The 20,041-nt window shown below is 33.7% G+C and overlaps 2 protein-coding genes and 1 long non-coding RNA gene across 4 annotated transcripts in view; 1 reads left to right on the top strand and 2 right to left on the bottom strand.

Annotated features, from left to right (window-relative positions):
• Positions 1-338: 338 nt before the first annotated feature.
• On the bottom strand, positions 339-14,190 carry poglut3 (protein O-glucosyltransferase 3). Of its 2 annotated transcripts, NM_001098745.1 has the most exon segments (8): positions 339-1,243; positions 3,728-3,832; positions 3,966-4,160; positions 7,255-7,451; positions 7,548-7,764; positions 9,977-10,260; positions 12,620-12,814; positions 13,742-14,190. In NM_001098745.1, coding segments are annotated over 8 exon segments (1,557 nt in total). In that variant the 5' UTR covers positions 13,971-14,190; the 3' UTR covers positions 339-1,108.
• On the top strand, positions 10,346-14,193 carry LOC147831992 (uncharacterized). Its single transcript, XR_015520652.1, has 2 exons — positions 10,346-11,700; positions 12,579-14,193. It is a non-coding gene; the product is annotated as an uncharacterized LOC147831992 (long non-coding RNA).
• Positions 14,194-14,485: 292 nt separating this feature from the next.
• Positions 14,486-20,041, bottom strand: part of tmprss15 (transmembrane serine protease 15) — a 49,292-nt gene continuing 43,736 nt past the window's right edge. The window contains exons 22-25 of the mRNA XM_087301752.1: positions 19,880-20,041; positions 16,543-16,638; positions 16,312-16,451; positions 14,486-15,586 (exon numbers count right to left, since the gene is read on the bottom strand). The exon at positions 19,880-20,041 is cut by the window's right edge and continues 20 nt beyond it. Of these exons, the coding sequence (XP_087157878.1) occupies positions 15,407-15,586; positions 16,312-16,451; positions 16,543-16,638; positions 19,880-20,041 (578 nt within the window). The 3' untranslated portion in view covers positions 14,486-15,406. The remainder of the gene's footprint in view (positions 15,587-16,311; positions 16,452-16,542; positions 16,639-19,879) is intronic.

Raw genomic sequence — 20,041 nt, 5'->3', positions numbered from 1 at the left:
AGTGAAATAGTCCTTATAGTGTTTGTAGCAATGTGGGACACATATATGACTTTCAACATCTTAAAAACTGTGTTTTAGTGTTTTGTGACCTTTTAAGATTTTATTATAATACTTTTTAAAGTAACTTTACCCAACACAACCCTGCTATCAAAAGATGGTTGTTTCTGTTCTTTGGATTTGACCTTTAGAATATGAAATCAATTTGTTGTTATTTTTGGAGTCTGCTAAATTTCAAATGTAAGTTAAAGCTAAATTTAAGATCTTGTGTTCATTAGTGTTAGAGATAAATGGAGAAGTACAAAAATGAAGCCAGAAAAAAAAGGCAAAAGCACACAAGATTAAATGACTGAAGAGCGTTTATTAAGAAACAGCATTGTTATTCTTTTTCATTAAAACAAGTTTGTTGGCATAACAATGTCACACTACCACAAAAACACCTGTTTGACACAAATGGAGATTGCAAACAAATGGAATGTGTATAGAATTAAGGCAACTTCACAATGATTGTTTATATTTCTAAAAGATCTCCACAAGTCAAACACACACATATATCACATCACCATAATTCAGCAGTCCACTCTGAGCGGTCATAGAATGCAATATTTTCAAGCATGTTTAAGTTTATGAGTGTAGTGTTAGGAAATGAGTATAATGCTTAGCTTCCACTGGTAAACTAAATGTAGCCTATTCACAGGTTTCACAGACTTTTTTTGTGCAATGTTTCAAAATATATATTCATTAACCTTGGTTTCCATACTGATGAAGCCTAGTAAGGATAAACAAGGGATTAAAAGATAAGTATTTGATTGCTCAATTCAACTCATATATGCAATGTGAATGGATTCTTAAGTAAATAATGTGCAAAATGTAAATAAAACAAAAAAAAGTGTGTAATGCATGGGTACAGATATTTTTTTTTATCTTTTTGCTTCAAATGAAACAGTCCATCCCTTATTCTTTGAAAGTACATCGAACACAAACTATTCTGATTCAGTGTCACTGAGTGTTTGATTTTCCTTTCAGATCTATTAGACTTTTGTGTCGCTTGTGGCATCATTTTGTAAGTTAATCTTTGGTGGAAAAGGAACTGTGAGGGTTTGGACTGACCTCAGAGCTCATCTTTCTGTGGTTTCTGATTTTCTGCTCTCTTACAGTTACACAAAGCAGTTTGATCTGTTGGCTGAGGCACTATTTCCATATCAGGATGAACAGCAGGCCGACTGCTCTGACGATCTGCATAGGTCTGTAAAAAGACAGCGGTTTACTAAAAGCACTGAACTGTTCATCGTTATACTAAAACAGAAAAAAATTTGACTCAACTTAAAAGAGTAAGGCAAGTTTATTTATATAGCACATTTCAAACACAGTGACAATTCAATGTGCTTTAATGTGCTTTACATAAACAGGAATAAAAGAGACAAAAATAAAATAAAATAAAATAAAAACAAATAATATAAAAACATATGAAAAGAGCTTAAAGACAGTTTTTCCATATTACAAAACACTGGTGTATCATATTTTCTCATTTTACTCTGGGACTTCCCCATTCTGATGATCGTTCAAACATTTATTTCAAAATACCAGTAAATTCTGACATCATTAACCAGAAATTAGCTCAAAACAGCTGCAATTGTATTTGTAAACGTAATAGAGATCTGGCTTAATGGTTTCACTTTTATTTAAAGCTTTGGCATTCATGCAGCTTATCTCAGAGACGTTTAAAGGCAAAAGCACTAACCGCAGCTAAATGTTTACACATTTAACAACATTACAAATTCTGTGGATAGTTAAGTATTGTGAACAACTTCGATGAAAACATGGAGGAACGCTTTTGCATGTCGAGATGTACAAAATATGTGTGTGTGCTGGCGCTCACTGGAGCACTCCTGCACTTCACGTGCACACGCGTCAAGCAGAGCTTGAAAGTAAACAAACAACAGCTTATCATAAGAATTTTATTGATCATTTTGTACAAAGTATAAGAAGGAACAGAAAAGTTATCTGACCAACATCTAGCAGCTAAGTGTGTCTGGAAAAGTATCCAAAGGCTTTTATTTTCATAAACAGTGCGGATGTGAATGCGTCTGAAGCCGTTTTCCACTATCGTGCTGAACAGTTCTTTATGCTGAACCGTTCCATTCCGTGTCAAACCAGGCCAGACAGCACAGATATGGTTTAATTTTCCACCGTCGTGCTGCAACAAAGCTCATTGGAACGTTACACAAAATGCATCAGTAGTCACCTGGCTAACAATATGTAAACGGCTCCCTTTATTCAATTAAATTTAAATAATAGGCAAAATTACTTTTTTCATGTTCATGTTTTCATGTGAAAAAGTGAAAGCAACCGCGAGACTAAACACCCGCGTGCCATTCTCTCGTATAGAGGTGCTAAATATAGCTACAAGTCACAGCACCCGTATTTATTTAGAGGTCATATGTTCCACAGCTCTGGGCAAATTTTATTTGGAGGGAAAATGACAATGATAATGCAAACAATGATAATGCAACAATGATAATGCAACAATAATAATGCATTTGCATTAGTGGCAGAAATATATTTTTGGACTGGCCTTGTCAAAAGTGGGCAGGCACTTTCAGTATTTAAAAATATAAAACTTAAATTATTTAATTTTTAACAATCAATTAAATCACACATGGCAATTTATATCAAAAGTTGATAATGATATAAAATATACTTCATTTTGATGGTAAAATATAACCTTTTAAGCAATGGCTGTATTGTTTTTAGTATTCAAACAATACATAACAAATGCATAAAGTGAAATAAAAACGAATATGAAACAACACATAGCATTTCGGGATATAAAGTGTATTAAAAAAAGTGTATATAAAAGTATATAATAGTATAAGTGATAATTTTATCACTTTGTTTTTGTTTATTTTTTGTCTTTATAAATAACTAATGAGCTATAAACAAATTCCTGCTTGACGTTTTAGAAAATATTTTGCAAAGCTACCCAGTATATATTAGATCACTGAGAAAAAAAAACACATAGAAACATGTTACACGGCCCCATAAATGTCCAACTTATATTTTATTGAATTGTATAAACCCTATTTCTGAAATGAAATTGCTCATTTTATTTTTATAAAACATTTGTCAAAACATATTGATTTTTTTGGAGTAAAAGCAATACCGACATTTAGGAATCCATATTTATTTTATTTATTCGTTCATTTGATTTATTAACTGGTGCATATATAGACTATAAAAAAGCTTTGAAACAAAAGCCAAAAAAATTCAAGTAAGATTTGACTTTCTATGGTGACGCCAACATTCACAACGCGCCTTAACCATTCTTCAGGTGGTAAAGCTAGAATTAAATTACAAAACAAGCCATCTGGGCTTTGAATTAAAAAGTTAAAAATTATTTACTCGCTATTCAAAGTGTCTGCAAGTGGTAGTGATAGTATATGTTACACAACATAAAGTAATGTTTACCATTGTAATAACACTAACTATCCAGTCAATTGACAAGTTTGTGGATTTGCTCATCACTTAACTTTTCAGAATTATTGATCATATATATTGTAGTTTAAGCTGAAATCTGTTCATTGTTGGCTGCTTTATACATTTTTCTAAACAGTAAAAAGCTCTTTGCAACTTATGAATGAACTGGGAAGCAAAACACATTTTGAAGACACCCTATATTAAATCAACAAATTATTCAGCATTTACTTAGCTTTAAATTTCAGACTCTTACCTGAAACACTTTGTAGTAGTAGCAGTAAAGTCTATGAGGTTGAAGCAGATCTCTCACCAATGACTGTCCTCTCCTGGCTATGGCTTCTGCCTCTGTGTCGTTGCTCTGTGTGCATTGAACAAAGCAGGGGGGCAAAAATATATATAGTGTTTTTTTGTTTTTTTTTGGCTTTGCATATAATACAATTGTTTGCTAATGTATCCAGTTACTGTACAAATTCAAAGGACATGGATTGTACCTTGGCCCATTTAATCTTCTCGATGAGGTCAGAAAGGTCCCTCTTCACAGGAATGTAGTGTACACCTGGTTTCAGATGTGTGTAAAAGTGCTCGTAGTATGGTGAGTCCTGTTTTAAGACCAAACTGTTGCCCAGCATCAAGTATGGAAATCTGTAGGCCGCCACAGTCCCATCCACATTCACTTGGTACTTGTACTAAAAAAAGGTTAAAGAGAAGAGCAGGGATGCAAAGAGGTTTGCGATTAAAAAGGGTGAGGACACTACATGCTTTTTTATTCACTTTTAAGTAAATCAGCATCTATCTGTAAAATAATTTCAACTGGTAATGGTTAAAATGTTGTATCATGTATGTTGTTATGTTTTTTATGTAGGGTAAAACAACAGTCCAAAGACAATCTGTGGTGTTATCATGGTTGTCATTCACAAAACACAGTATAATTGATCATTTGATTAATTGGCTGATTGATTGATTGATTGATGGATCGATCACTTTCTACATTTGTTTTTTCTCTAAGTTTAAAGTCTGTGTGAATCGGACATTGCTAAAAAAAAAACTTTGTTTCACTTTGATAATACATTTTACAACTGAAACTTTACAACTTTTTTTTTCATAATTATTTTTTCGGGGTTTTCGCCTTATTGGATAGAACAGTAGAGAGTATTGACAGGAAAGCATGGGGAGCAGACAGAGGGGAAGGATCATCATAGGACCTCAAGGCGGAGTCGAACTCGAGTCGCCGTGAGCACCGGAGTGCATATGGCGACGCACTAACCACTACATCCCTGGCGCTGACTGAAAAAGAATATTGAATTAAAAAAAGGCTTTTATTTTTTTTACACTCCTACTTTCATCTTTCACTTGCAGCAAACTGAAGGTTGGAGGGGTGTGGTTAAGCATATTTCACCCAAACCGTCAAACTGATGGCATCAAGGGACTGTTATTCCAGATGAGAAGTATAGCTGCATTTACACTGCAGATCTTGGGGATCAATTTCGGTTTGGTGACTGTATCTGACTTTTTGTATGACCCGCTTAAATAATTTTTTAAGCGACTCGTATCCGATGTCTGCATTTACACCACACATGCGAAGATGCAAAAAAAAAAAAAAAAAAAAAAGAGCTTCTCTTCTCTATTCTTGTATTTAATCTGTTCACAGTGTATATATTTTTTTTTTATTGAGAAGTTGATTTGCTACAGTTCATGACAGAAAAGTTCTCATTGGCCGTCCTCTTTTAAATCTAGGCTTTTTTTGTAACAAGTAGGCAATTTAATGTCATGCTAATGGCATGATTTAGGCAACGAAAGTATGCAATAGTTTGAATTAGTTTAAATTGTTAACGTGGTAGATGTTGCGCTCGTGCTCTCTCTTTCTCTTTCTCTTTCTCTTTCTCTCTCTCTCTCTCTCTCTCTCGTTGTGTTGAAAATAATGCATTGTTTTTTAATGAAAATATTGTGTGAATTGGAAATATGTTTTTTTTAATCAATGAAACATGTTGTAGTTTAAAATTTTGTATTAAATAAAGATGTATCAAATTTCAATTTCAAATTTCTCTCTCTCTGTCTGTCTATAACATACTTAAAAGCATTAACATGTGCTACACTACAATATAAAAGCTTTTTTGTCTCTAAGGTTTGGGACTTAAATCTCATAACTTATGGGACTTAGATCTTAGTTCCAAAATAAAATTGTCAGAGTTTACATTAATTACTACCATTTTAATGGTGTGTGACTCGCATTGACAGATGAAAATCTGATCTACATGTACTTGCTTACACTGCAGACAAGAGGGCATGTATCCAATTCATATCAGATAAATTTCCACATTTGAACAAGGCCTGAATCTGATTTGAGTAAATTAGAACATATGTGATATTTTTGCCTGCTTACACGTGCGTGCGTCTTATCTGCGCCACATGGGAGAAGAAAATCAGAATTGGCTCAGTTGAGTCATGCAGTGTAAATGCAGACTAGCTTATTTTACAAGTGACCTTTTTCAGTGGATTAACTAACTAATATTGTGCACCAGCAAAAAAAAATTGTACATTTTGATGCAGGCTTTAAAGGGACAGTCCACCCAAAAAATGAAAAGTAACCCTCATTATCCATCGAAGAAGTAGGTGACTTTTTAATCTGGTTGATCAATGATGTATGCATAAGAGTACAATCATAAGGTAACGAGAGTGAAAATTCACATTTTTGCCAAAATGACACTTACATAGGATTGCTGGTATAAATTACACTAACAGGCATGACTCTATTCTGATAAGTGAATTTGTGTCTGAGTGCGCACTCACGTATGTCATCAAGTGCTCATGTTGAGATGGCTTTGCCCAGGATGTAGATTAAATCTAATAATACTGTAACTAATGTTAATTTTCTTCCACAGACCAATCGATTCCCTTCATCAGCCCTCAGTGTATCATCAGTCACCCATTTCTTTGATTCTCAGTGAATGAGTAAATTAACTATACATTAAAATTACTGTGTGAACTATCCTTTCAATATTGAATATATTTGTTGACACCAATAACAGTACGCCAACATAGTGCAGTTGTGCTTCAGGCATCCTGAGTTAGAGTCTCGGCTTATAGACCTTTCCCAATCCCATCCTTCACATTGTCTCCAAACTCGCTTTTGTTTAAAAGACTGAATATATTCAGCCAAATCCTCATATTATTATTTTAAAATATTGACCAATTAGGAGGCATCTAATTAGATGGCAAAGGTAAACTGCAAGCTCTCTCTCTCTCTCTCTCGCCAAACTCAAACTCAAAAGACCTTAAATTGCAAAAAAAAAAAAAAAAAAAAGTTTAAAGAAAACAATGCACTGATTGAAACAACCAGTTCTTTATAACTGCTAATAATATTGACCTTAAAATGATTTAAAAAAAAATTAAAACTGCTTTTATTCTAGCCAAAATAAAACTATAGGAAATACAGTGAAAAATTCCTTACTCCGTTAAACATCATTTGGGAAATAAATAAATAAATATATATATATATATATATATATATATATATATATATATATATATATATATATATATATATATTTTTTTTTTTTTTTTTTTTTCATTAGATCTAATCAAATCTGATCCCAAAATGGTGAATTTTTACCAAATGGTAAGGTGTTTTCTGAACAGAAAAAGATGCAACAGTTCTAAATCTGTATTATCCTATCTTATCTTACTGATAAGATCTTGTTTTTCATTTGTGTAAAGCTGCTTCGATACAACCAACTGTACATTGTAAATGCAACCTAAAGAAAAAAAAATGACTTGATTTACCTTAAAAAAGTCAAAGAAGCCAACCAGAGGTGCTTTTCCAAGATCCTTCTCCCGATCGCGAAAGAAAAAGTAAGCTGTTATTCCTGCATCGAGCAGCTCTGGATTTTCTTTAGACATGGTGACCAGACGCAAACGTTCTTCACGGCTGTCCCTGCCTCTAAAGAACGCTTTGTTCATTTTGTCTGACCATGTGGGACCTGGGAAAACAGTTATGCAGAGAGGTTAGACATGGAAAAAGTAAGCGAATATTGGACGCTGACAAAAAAAAAAAAAAATGATGTTCAAAGAAGCACCTGTGTTCCCCTGCACCGACAGCAGGTCATTTGTTACCCCTCTCATTGCCTCTAAGGATGAATGTGTGATGTCGTATGTGGGAAGTATGATATCCCGCGTTTCAGTGGAGCCGCACCATGAAATAACAGGCACTGGTCCAGGATTGTCATTCACTTTTCGGTTCTCCATTGGCCAGTCTCCTACATTAATATAAAACTCCACGTCAGGCAATTTTACCTGGTGGAGACAGGAAAGGTACAACAGTAAAATAATTGACATGAAAGACCCTGTTAAGCACCATAATCTTTTAAGAAATGTCATTAAAAAAAATTTAAAAACATGCATAAATAAATACTAGGGCTGCACGATATATTGTTTCATATGCATTTAAAGTCAGAATTATTAACTCCCCTGAATTATTAGCCCCCTGTTAATTTTTTTCCCCCTAATTTCTGTTTAACGCAGAGAAGATTTTTTTTAACACGTCTAAACATAATAGTTTTAATAACTCAATTCTAATAAATGATTTATTATATCTTTGCGATGATGACTGTAAATAATATTTGACTGGATATTTATATTAGATATAGATTATTAGATATAGACAAGACACTTCTATACAGCGTAAAGTGACATTATAGGCTTAACTAGGTTAATTAGGTTAACTAGGCAGGTTAGGGAAATTAGGAAAGTTATTGTCTAATGATGGTTTGTTCTGTAGACTATCAGAAAAAAATGTAGCTTAAAGGGGCTAATAATTTTGTCCTTAAAATGTTGTTTAAAAAATTTAAAACTGCTTTTATTCCAGCCGAAATAAAATAATTACTAGACTTTCTCAAGAAGAAAATTAATAGTTCTATTACAAACAAATTAGTTATGACTATTATAAACTTTGCAGTGTTATTTTCCATTTGATTCGTTCATTTTCTGTAAATGAATGCTAGTCGACTATGCTGAAAAACATTAAGCCCTGCTTATTTCATTTTTATCTTTGCTCTATTGTATTATCTACATTTATACTTTGTTACATTTGATGTATGATTCACTCCCCTACGAAATTGCTTTCCAAATTGCACTATTAATCATCTGGTGAAATTGTGTGTGTGTGTGTGTGTGTGTGTGTGTATTGCATTATTAGCCCCTGTTAATTTTTTCCCCAATTTCTGTTTAACAGAGATAAGACTTTTTCAACACATTTCTAAACAATAGTTTTAATAACCCATTTCTAATAACGGATTTCTTTTATCTTTGTTATGATGAAGGTACATAATATTTCAGTAGATATTTTTCAAGACACTTCTATACAGCTAAAAGTGACATTTAAAGGCTTAACTAGGTTAATTAAATACTGCTTTTGTTCTAGTAAAACAAATAAAATAAATAAACAAAATAAGACTTTCTCTAGAAGAGAAAAAAATATTATCAGATGTACAGTGGAAATTTCCTTGCTCTGTTAAACATCATTTGGGCAGTATTTAAAAAAGAAAGAAAACAAAATCAAAGGGGGGTTAATTCTGACCTCAACTGTATGTCAGTTTTTTCCCAATATTGGGCAGCTCAAATAAATACTAATAATTTATTGTATATTTAGTTAATAATACTTAGAGTGTACCTTTTACTGCACCCAAGGCATTAATAAAAGGACAAATAAAGAAATATTTGAAGATTAAACAAAGAAATGTAAATGAAAATGGGAAAGTTTCATCATTGGCCACTGACTTCCATAGTATTTGCTTTTTCTACTATGGATCTTAACATTTACTGGTTTTCTGCTGTAGATGAAATGATGCTATGCAGCATTGTTACAAAGTTATGTAGATAGGAATTATTTTTAGGTGCTGTGTAATATCCTAGAGAAGCAAATGCCATTGATTATTATGGTAATTATAATCTGATTCAATAATTTATCCTAAACTAAACTAAAAATGCTGCCAACAAACCTAGAGATCAGCTGAGTTAGTTAAAACATGGTAAAACTCAAGAGTTTAAAGTTAAGCTTGGGGATTTTTAAAAAAAGAGCCAATTTCCAAAAAAAGTGGGATGTTCCTTTAAGAAGAATTTAAGTACAATTTTCAATGTAGTTTCAACATTTTGAAATAAGCTTTTAAAAATTTTACTGGCATGCATTTATTGTCAATTGAATACGGTCAAATAAATTCTATTGATGCTTGCATGCATGACGTTTTTAAATATATTTGTATTAACACATTTGCCATCATGAAAAAATATGGACAGGAATTATGCATTTGGTAATAAAATTACATTGTAAGTACATAAATTCCTTAATGCACCAAAATAAGTTTATTACAACAAATAAATACTTTATAAATAATAACTATATTAGAAATAAAATAATTAAAATAAATATTTTACAAGCTTTTTTTTCTGTTTTTGCTTTCCACCGTTTAAAAAATTAAATACATGTTAGGATACAAGTTCTTTTGCTTACTTTTCGAGCGAGGGACAGCAGTATCTCATCAGAGAACATCTTGAAATCAGTGTACCTCCCGAGTGACCGCCGATGCACCTGATTGTTTAAAATGGTGTAGTGAATGAGTCCTCCTCGCTTTGCAAAGCGTGTTGGAACCTCCTGCAGGAGCTGCTGCAGGTCAATAGATGGAAATGAACTGAAATCCTTTTGAATTTGTGGGTCTTCCTGTGGACACTGCATAACCCTCTGCCAGGCTGCCACATCAGACTCTGGACAGTCACAGTATTCATGATAAATGGGACCTGATCAAATTACAGAATAAAACAGTGTTGGCAGATTTTACATTTCATACTCAGTTTTTTATTGATATATTTTTTTTACATTTTTCATTGACAAAAAACGAATACAATTTTTTAAATGTACATAAAACTAATTTTGTAAAACAATTGAATATATTTGTGTCGTAGCCATTTTTTCAATGTACATTTTATTTAGTTAATTTTTTTTTTTTTTTGGTGGGGGGGCGGGGGTGGTTAATATGAACATCATAAAAGTGTGGAAAATCAAACTGCGCAAAGCTGAAAGAAAGAAAGTGGGTTAGTATGACTTTGAGAAGTATGTTTTTTAGAAGTATGGTTAAAGGCTTTGATTTTGAATGCACTTAATGTATTGTTTGGTGATAGAATGTCGTTTTACAATGAATTTCATAAAATAAAAAAAAACTTTTACATAAACTAACTTCAAAAAAAATTGAAAATTGTTTGGTTAAACTCATGAGGAAAATAGTGTAGTGTACACTTCTGCATAATAAAAATTATGGAAATAATATACTTCAAAATATAAATATAACAAATACTAATAATAATGGTGTCAAGGTGGCGCAGTGGGTAGCACGATCTCCTCATAGCAAGAAGGTTGCTGGTTCGAGCCCTGGCTGGGCCAGTTGCCATTTCTCTGTGGAGTTTGCATGTTCTCCCGGTATTTACGTGGATTTCCTCCAGGAGCTCTGGTTTCCCCCACAGTCCAAAGACATCCGCTAAAGGTGAACTGAATAGGTAACTGAATAAAGCTGAATTGGCCATAGTGTATGTGTGTGAATGCAAGAGTAGATGGGTGTTTCCAAGTGTTATGTGGCTAGAAGATCATCCGCTGTGTCAAACATGAGCTGGATAAGTTGACGGTTCATTCCACTGTGGCGACCCTTTCTATTTGATAAAAGTTTGTTTTAAATTGAAAATAATTTGAAAAATGAAATTGTGAAACCCCAGAAAAAGTATATGATTATATTATAAAATACACTTCAAAAATATGCATGATATTCTAATATAGTGTTGTGTGCTTTTTTCAGTGTTTGAAATTTGAATGTGAACGTCATAGAAAATGAAATGTCAGTAGGTCGGAAGAACAGAAGTGGGTCAAACACAATTTTTTTTACTTTTAAAAGTATATTGTTTAGAAGTATGATTGCGGACTTTGTTTTTAAACATGTATAAAGTAATAATGTATATTTTGGTTGCAGAACATTGTTTCATAGTGAATTTCATTAAAGCTGTGGCGCAGTGGGTAGCACGTTCCCCCCACAGCAAGAAGATCGCTGGTTCATGCCCTGGCTGTGTCAGTTGCCATTTTTGTGTGGAGTTTGCATGTTCTCCCTGTGTTGGCGTGGGTTTCACATGTGGTATAAGCGAATTGGATAGGCTAAATTGTCCGTAGTGTATGTATGTGAATGAAAGTGTATGAATGTTTTTCCCAGTGATGGGTTGCAGATGGAAAAGGGGCATCCACAGCGTAAAAACATAGTCTGGATAAGTTGGCGGTTCATTCCGCTGTGGCGACCCCAGGTTAATGAGGGGAATAGGCCGAAAAGAAAATAAATGAATGTATGAATTTTAGATAATCTTAAAAGTTTGTTAAACTAGTAATAGTAGGTAAAACTACTTCTATTATGAAGCTGCGATCACACTGCACTTTTCGGTCCATAGACTTTCATTCATAGCCATGCGAATGCGGCAGACCAGAATCGCAAGCACGTGCGACAAGTTTTGCATTTCACTGCATTCAAAAGTTCAAGCTTAGTGAAATCTTACCTACAAAATCACATCAGGTGATTACGAAAGACCAATAGAAGATAATTTTAAATAAGAAATTTAAAATTACGGAGCAATTGCTCACTTTTATTAATGTCTAATCATATTGTATAACCCCGCCCCTTTTCACAGCACCATATGACAGAATTTTGCAAGCACAAGCTCTAGTGTGACCGCAGCTTAAGTCGCTTTGGACAAAAATGTCTGCTAAATGACTAAACGAAATATAATTTCTATGACTTTTCCAAAACCTTGTGGGTTTTTCTGTTTTCCCAAATTTTTTCCAGGCCTGGAAAATGCCATGTCAAAATTTCATGACTTTTCCAGGTTTTCCATGACCGTATGAACCCTGAGACAATCATTCATAATAAACTAAAATATAATTTATCCTCATTTCTCTTCAATTCGATGCCTGGCAATTATTGGAATATTTGTAATTACACTTTTATAAACATTTATGAATTACTTATGCTTTAGTATCAAATACCTACTTAAAAGACAACTCAATATTACCCAAATAACATACTGTAAAGACAAAGTTTAGATGTTATATTAGAAAGTATACAGACTTTACCGTTAAGAGTGTATGGTGACTTTGCCACTTGCTTGTCCTGGTACAAAACTTCAATCTTTAATCCCTTCAAAGTACTTCCATAGAGGCGGTATCTGACAAGAAGGGAGCCGTCGCCCCGATCCAAGGGTGCTGGGACATGTATTCGAAGATACTCCTTTTCCAGTGAGGAAATCTTCACTTTAAAAGAGTCTTTATCTAAAATACAGCAGAAATCATAGCATGCAAGACGAGAAAGTGACGAGCACTTGACTGATAAACTAAATATGAATTTTAGAAAATATTATGCACAATATTATTTGGATTTCTTATTGAAATATTACTAAATTACTTGCCACATGAAAATATAAGTGTCTTTCAATTATACTTGTGGTAAAGTGTATTAAACTGTATATATTATAGTTTGTTAATGAATGCTACAGCATATTGTAGTATTAACTATAGTGAACTGATAAACTGTAATAAATACTGTGGTATATTTAGTTTTTACCACAGCAAACTGTTTTGCATAACGTGTTTGCACATGTAGTGTTGCATAATATAGACGTAAAAAAAACATAGTAGCCTACAACAGTGGATTAATTACATCTTAGGCTTAGTTGTTGTATTACTACAGCTAATGACTCCAAGTACTTTACTATAGTATTTCACCATGTTCTTCATAAAAACTTCTACAAAAAATACTATACACTCAACTCAATTACTTTTGTTCAAACAACATAATTAAAATGAGTTGAAACACAATTCTTGGACAACTTATATGTTTTATGTTCAATCCACTTACATTTCTTAAAACGATTAAGCTAACTTAATAAATTTGTGTTGGGACAACATGAAGGAATTAAGTGGATTTTTTTACAGTACAGTACAGTTAGTAAATACAATTATGTTTAGTATTTACTATAACTTACTATATTATTTTTGTGCGTTTTTTTATGAAAAACGTGATGAAATACTGAAACCTTTATTAAAATGTCTAATGGAAAACAAAACCTACACGTAAACACGCATACATTTTATACAAAATGCTTTTATTCTTATGATAACAACTTAACACGGTCTATTACATTTCCAAATAATATTCATGTTTAAAATAATATCAATACTGTTGATTTTCATTCTTACCTGGAGAGAGGGTGATGTTTTCCCCTTGTGAATCAACAGTTTGTATGTAAAAGTACCGGACAGGAAGCACAACATCAGGATTCAATCCAGGACCCCAAACGAGACATTTACCCGGATTAATCTCAATAGTCTGACCAAACCCTACACTTAAAGCTATAGTAATGACTAGGGGGAAGGCAACATTTGGTACAGGTGCAAAAGTTTTTCTTTTGTTTATATGCAGAATCATTTTATCAGTTGGTTCAGTCGTTCGGAGTAGCAGGAGAGTAAAGGTAACTTAAAATTACAGAAAACGCTGCTAAGAATTTATTGGCATTGTTAATACACCTTTTTGCTTTTTCTCCTTTTGTAGACCCGAAGTTGTTGCATTAACACTGAAAATAACACGCTTAAAAATAATTAGGGTAGATTTTGAGCGTGGCGCTTGTGTTGCGGTGCGCCTAAAAAATAAATCCGCCGTGTTTCGGAACATTAATGAAGAGTTCCGGATTTTATGAAAAAAAATTTCAATCATAGTGTATCGTAACAAAGCCATACATATTCATTCTAATTAAATTCCTTTGTGCTTAATGGAAAATACATTTATTTTGTTTGATATTTGTTTTCTGAAATGACCTGAACACACTCTCTGTGTAAATACATAAGCAGACAAACGACAAAGGGAATTCGTTTTTTTTTATTCCAACACACAACAAACTTCTTAACCATTACAAGAAAGTCTTTTATTTACTTAGCAAATTAATATTCCTTTTAGTAAACTTCAACATTGTATCTACAAAATAAGAGTTAGCAATTGAGTTAGCAATATCACATTTTAGCAATGATTACTGACAAATTCCAGCGGGCACCTTAATGTCAAAACAACATCAAATTGACATTGACATGGAAAAAAAAGTCAAAAATGCAAATTATTTATGTCAAAACCTTGATGTCCATTTAATATCCACACCCTTTTGACCGCCAAAAAAACAACAACAACACAAACAGTATTATAACATAATTATTCATCTGAAAGATTCAATTACAAACGTACACATAATTTTGTGTTTCCAAATGCTTGTAAACCACCTTGATTAAATAAACTTTTAAAATTGTTGTCAAAAAACATCAAAAATCAATCAGAATGTATTATTTTTCATGAAATGTCAGTGAATTCATTTTTTTTCTTTTTCAATTCCGAAAGGTAATGGATTTTTTATAATCACACTGCAATGAAATATACTTATACTACTTTGAATTTGTCCATGACAGGGTTGACACAATTTGAGGTTTTTTAATGTTTTTCTGCTTGCAGATTATTTATAAAAAGTGCAGGAGCTGACCAACAATAATTTCTTACAGTCTAAATAATTTAACTGTGTGGTTAAGTAAAAAATCCCAAATTTATTTTATTTTTTTATTTAATGGCACTTTATAGTATTAATGACCCTTTTACATTAAGATAGTCAAATGACATTAAATCGATTTACATTTTTAATGTGTTTTTGATGACATTAATGACATTTTCAATGTCGTTTTTACATCAAGGAGCCTATTGGGTCACGAACAAATGCATTTTCCTCCACCACTCACGTTTTTAGCAGTGACAATGAAGTTACAAACTCTTTAGGGTGTCTAAAAGGCCATGGAAACCAAGAAAAAAAATGTATATCACTGCACACTTAATTATGACCCTTTCCAATCTGAATACAGCCGTCGGTTCTCTGCTACCCAGTCAACAAACTGACTGACACGAGCATATGCTCCAGGCCGCTGAGGTCGTCCACAACCGATACCAAAAGACGTTGCGCCCACAAGAACCCAATGCCCTTCCTCTTCACACATCAGCGGACCGCCAGAATCCCCCTGTCAAAAGTTCACTAATTAAGCCAATGCAATTTTTTAAATGAGAAATTATGAAAAATAAATAATTTATTCATGTACAACAGTTTAGTAAATAGTTAACATGCAAGACCTTCAATCAGTCCCTAATCCAATGACAACTATTTTGAGACGAAAGTCACAGGTGGCTCGTGGGTATTTAGTAAGGTTTACCCTATTTCATGTGTATGAACAGCATCTAAATAGTTATTTTAAATATTATATAAACAGTTATTTTCCACCTGGTGTTAGCAACATCTTAATATAATTCATTTGTATTTATGTTAATCAATGTTAATCGCCCTGCTGCTTCACCCATATTCTCCGTCCTCATGACTCCGTTCGAAGAACATTTAATAAATGGGAAATGCCTTAACAAAAGTGACTCCTTCTCTGTTAAAAAGCACATATTGCTTAGACAACTATTTTCCCATAGCAAATAGTCGCCACCATATATAATTATTATTATCTTTATATTTAAATTGTCAGAAAATGACATGATGTATAATCAATAAAAAGCACACAGATTTTTTTCATATTTATTTTTAACTAAACTGAATGCTGTAATTAGTCAAGAGTGGAAACGTCAGTTTAAAAAAAAAAAACATGCTGAATTGAGAATACTTTCAGCTTTATAACCAAGTTGACCTGGCGTTAGATTTATTTATAAGCGTTAAATAATTAAAATGTATTTTGAAAAACATACAAACCTGGCAAGTGTCGACTCCACCCTCAGCATACCCAGCACACATCATGCGCTCTGTAAAGTTGTATTCAGGCAGCCATTCCTGACACTGTGTGTTGCTCAACAGAGGCACAACAGCCTGCTGTAACACATCAGCTTTTAAACCTAGAGTTCAAGAACAGAGCTTATAAAATCCATATCCAAACGAATACAAACTAGGAAGACAAAAAAGTAAAATACAATGCACAAATCTGACCGCTTTCAGACAGTAATCCCCAACCAGCAATAAAACACTTTCTCCCTTCTTCAAAGTGTGCTCCGGGATCTGGTAGGCAGATAGGCTGAACATAATCTGAAAGAATAGAATCCACTCCTGTTATCTGCGTTTTCTTTTTAATAATTAAATTCATTATTACATACATATTTGGCATTTTTGGTGCAAACACTTTCCAAACTTGCCAGACAAAAAATCCCAAACGAAATTTAAAAACTGCATATAACTCTGCATTGTAGCTTTGTAAGTAGTGGTAAATGATCACTGTTTATGTAATTTTGTAATTCCTGTGACAGGAAAGCAGATTTTTAGCAACAATTTCAAGTTTTCAATGTCAAAGTTCCCCCCCAAAAAAAGTCTAATTTACTCACCCTCAAGCAGTTCCAAACCATTATGAGTTTCTATTTTCTGTCGAACACAAGGTAAGATATTCTGAAGAATGCTGAAAACCGGTAACTATTGACATCCAAAGTAGAAAATACCAATATTATGGAAGCCAGTGGTTTACAGCGTTCTTCAAAATATCTTTTTGTGTGTCTACACTAATATGTTTTAGTTTTAAAACGCATACATTTTGCAATAGTTATTCCTTCTGTCCACATAACCCCAGAGTTTTTAAGCCCCAAAAACGAAGCATTTTTAAACACTAAAGAGGCTATTTCTGTTTTAAAAGGATGCTGCTCTGTGTCAGTGTGGATGGGGGGAAACGAAGACATCTGAAAATGGAAGCATGGCTGCAGACATTCGCCAATCTGATTGGGGCTTTTTCTCAATATTAAGTACACAAAACGCAGTCTTGCGTCCTTGTAAGTTTGATATGAAAAACAAGCCCCCAAGGACACGTCGAGTAAATCTTCCAAGGGAACTGTGTACTATATAATGCCATTCGCATCACTCTGGCTACATTGTTTGATTATTTTAACAGTAAGATGAAAACATGATATAAGGAACTGCCTATTTTACTTTTGATATTAACAACTAAACAGACACCTAAAACATTGAGGCGTCATGTAGTTACATGACTGTCATCTTCACTCTATGCATATTTATAACAAAACTGAGCCTATAACATAACTACCTTCTTTTGTTTTCATTGAAAAATATTAAGCATTCCTTGTCTCTTTTGCTGAATATCAGTTTTAATAATTAATAATGGCATTTTAATAGTATAACATACAATAAGTATATACAATATACAGTGCATGTGGAAAGTATTCATAGCACTTCACTTTTTCCTCTTTTTTATGTTACAGCCCTTTTCCAAAATAAATTAAATTCATTTATTTTCTCAAAATTCTACACGCAATACCCCATAATGACAATGTGAAAAAGAGTGATTGAAATTGTTGCAAATTTGGTAAAAATAAAACACCTGAAAAATCACATGTACATAATTATTTACAGTCTTTGCTCAATACTTTGTTGATGCACCTTTGGCAGCAATTACAGCTTCAAGTCTTTTTGAATATGATGCCACAAGCTTGGCACACCTGTCTTTGGGAATTTTTACCCATTCCTCTTTGCAGTACCTCTCAAGCTCTATCAGGTTGAATGGGAAGTGACGGTGTACAGAAATTTTCAGATCTCTCCAGAGATGTTCAATAGGATTTAGGTCTGGGCACTGGCAGGGCCACTCAAGGACATTCACAGAGTTGTTGTAAAGCCACTCCATTAATATTTTGACAGTGTGCTTTGAGTCATTGTCCAGCTGGAAGATGAACCTTCGCCCCAGTCTGAGGTCAAGAGCACTCTGAAGCAGGTTTTCATTCAGGATGTCTCTGTACATTGCTGCGTTCATCTTTCCCTCTATCCTGACTAGTCTTCCAGTTCCTGCTGCTGATAAACATCCCCACAGCATGATGCTGCCACCACCATGCTTCAGTGTAGTGATGGTATTAGCCTGGTGATGAGCAGTGCCTGGTTTTCTCCAAACGCAACGCCTGGCATTCACTCCAAAGAGTTCAATTTTTGTCATCAGACCAGAGAATTTTGTTTCTTATGGTCTGAGAGTCCTTCAGATGCCTTATGGCAAATTCCAGGTGGGGAGTGGCTTCTGTCTGGCCACTCTATCATACAGGCCTGATTGCTGCACAGATGGTTGTCCTTCTGCAAGGTTCTCCTCTCTCCACAGAAGAACGCTGGAGCTCAGACAGAGTGACCATTGGGTTATTGATCACCTTCCTGACTAAGGCCCTTCTCCCCTGATCACTCAGCTTAGATGGCCGGCCAGCTCTAGGAAGAGTCCTGGTGGTTGCAAACATCTTGCACTTACAGATGATGGAGGCCACTGGGCTCATTGGAACTTTTAGAGCAGCAGAATTTTTTTCTGTAACCTTCCTCAGCCTTGTGCCTCGAGACAATCCTGTCTTGGAGGTCTACAGACAATTACTTTGTCTTCATGCTTGGTTTATGCTTTGACATGCACTGTTAACCCTGGGACCTCATATAGACAGGCGTATGCCTTTTCAAATCATGTCCAATCAACTGAATTTACCCAAGGTGCACTCCAATTAAGCTGCTGAAACATCTCAAGAATGATCAGTGGAAACAGAAAGTACCTGAGCTTAATTTAGAGCTTCACGGAAAAGGCTGTGAACACTGATGTACATGTGATTTTTCAGATTATTTTTTTTTTTATAAATTTGCAACATTTTCAAAAATCTGTTTTCACATTGTCATTATGGTGTATTGTAAGTACAATTTTGAGGAAATAAATGAATTTAATCCATTTTGGCTGTACACGGTAATCGGGATTAATCACGATTAATTTTTCAAAAAGGTGCGATTAAGTAGTTAATTTTTTTTAATCGATTGATATATATATATATATATATATATGAATAATGTTGATTTTCAATTAACATTATTTTGAAAAAATTACATTAATATTTTAAATAATAAGTGGTATCTAATTCGTAGAAATTTTAACAAAAAGTTCCCCATCCCTATTGTATACATGAAGGCTATGGCTGTGACAAGCACATGGGAACGGTGGGCAGTAGAACCAGCTCATTAGCATTAAAGAAACAGGAAACAAAAAACAGCTACACTGTTAAAGCAGCTCCCATTTCCCAGATTTATAAAGGAATAATAATTATAATCTGATAGGTATTTTGAGTTGAAACTTTACAGACACATTCTGGAGACACAAAGGCTTTATATTAAATCTTGAAAAAACTGGTGCTCTTTAAATCTCAGTAAAACTGTATGATAAAACATTTACTGTTGTAATAGTCAATATTGTATTGATATAAAGTATCAATATAAAAACAATATAGTATAGTCAATAAAACTGAAGAATCAAATGTTATTTCCGTACCTGTGTAGCTGACAGGTGTCTTTAAATGCATTAGAGCAAAGTCAGATTCCTTTGTCCTCTTGTTATAGTGCTTGTGCATGATAACTTGATCCACTGAAAAGACTTGCTTGTTGGGGTTAATCGTCTCAAACTGAGCGTGAAGGCCCAAAACAGCCGCCCAGT

The sequence above is a fragment of the Danio rerio genome, chromosome 21 (genome assembly GCF_052040795.2).
Source record: "Danio rerio strain M-AB ecotype USA chromosome 21, GRCz13ab, whole genome shotgun sequence".
NCBI classification, from domain to species: domain Eukaryota; kingdom Metazoa; phylum Chordata; class Actinopteri; order Cypriniformes; family Danionidae; genus Danio; species Danio rerio.
Note: the sequence above shows the minus strand (reverse complement) of the source record. Positions and strands in the feature narration are given on the sequence as shown.

Bases quoted from the DNA above. Each gene is read 5' to 3' on its own strand.
- poglut3 (XM_087300110.1), bottom strand. From the start codon at position 7,872: ATGCATGTTTTTAAATTTTTTTTAATGACATTTCTTAAAAGATTATGG. The intron at 4,161-7,254 runs GTAAATCAAGTC...ACCTTTTTTTAG, and splicing joins GCTTCTTTGACTTTTTTAAG to TACAAGTACCAAGTGAATGT. The intron at 3,833-3,965 runs GTACAATCCATG...CAATGCACACAG, and splicing joins AGAAGATTAAATGGGCCAAG to AGCAACGACACAGAGGCAGA.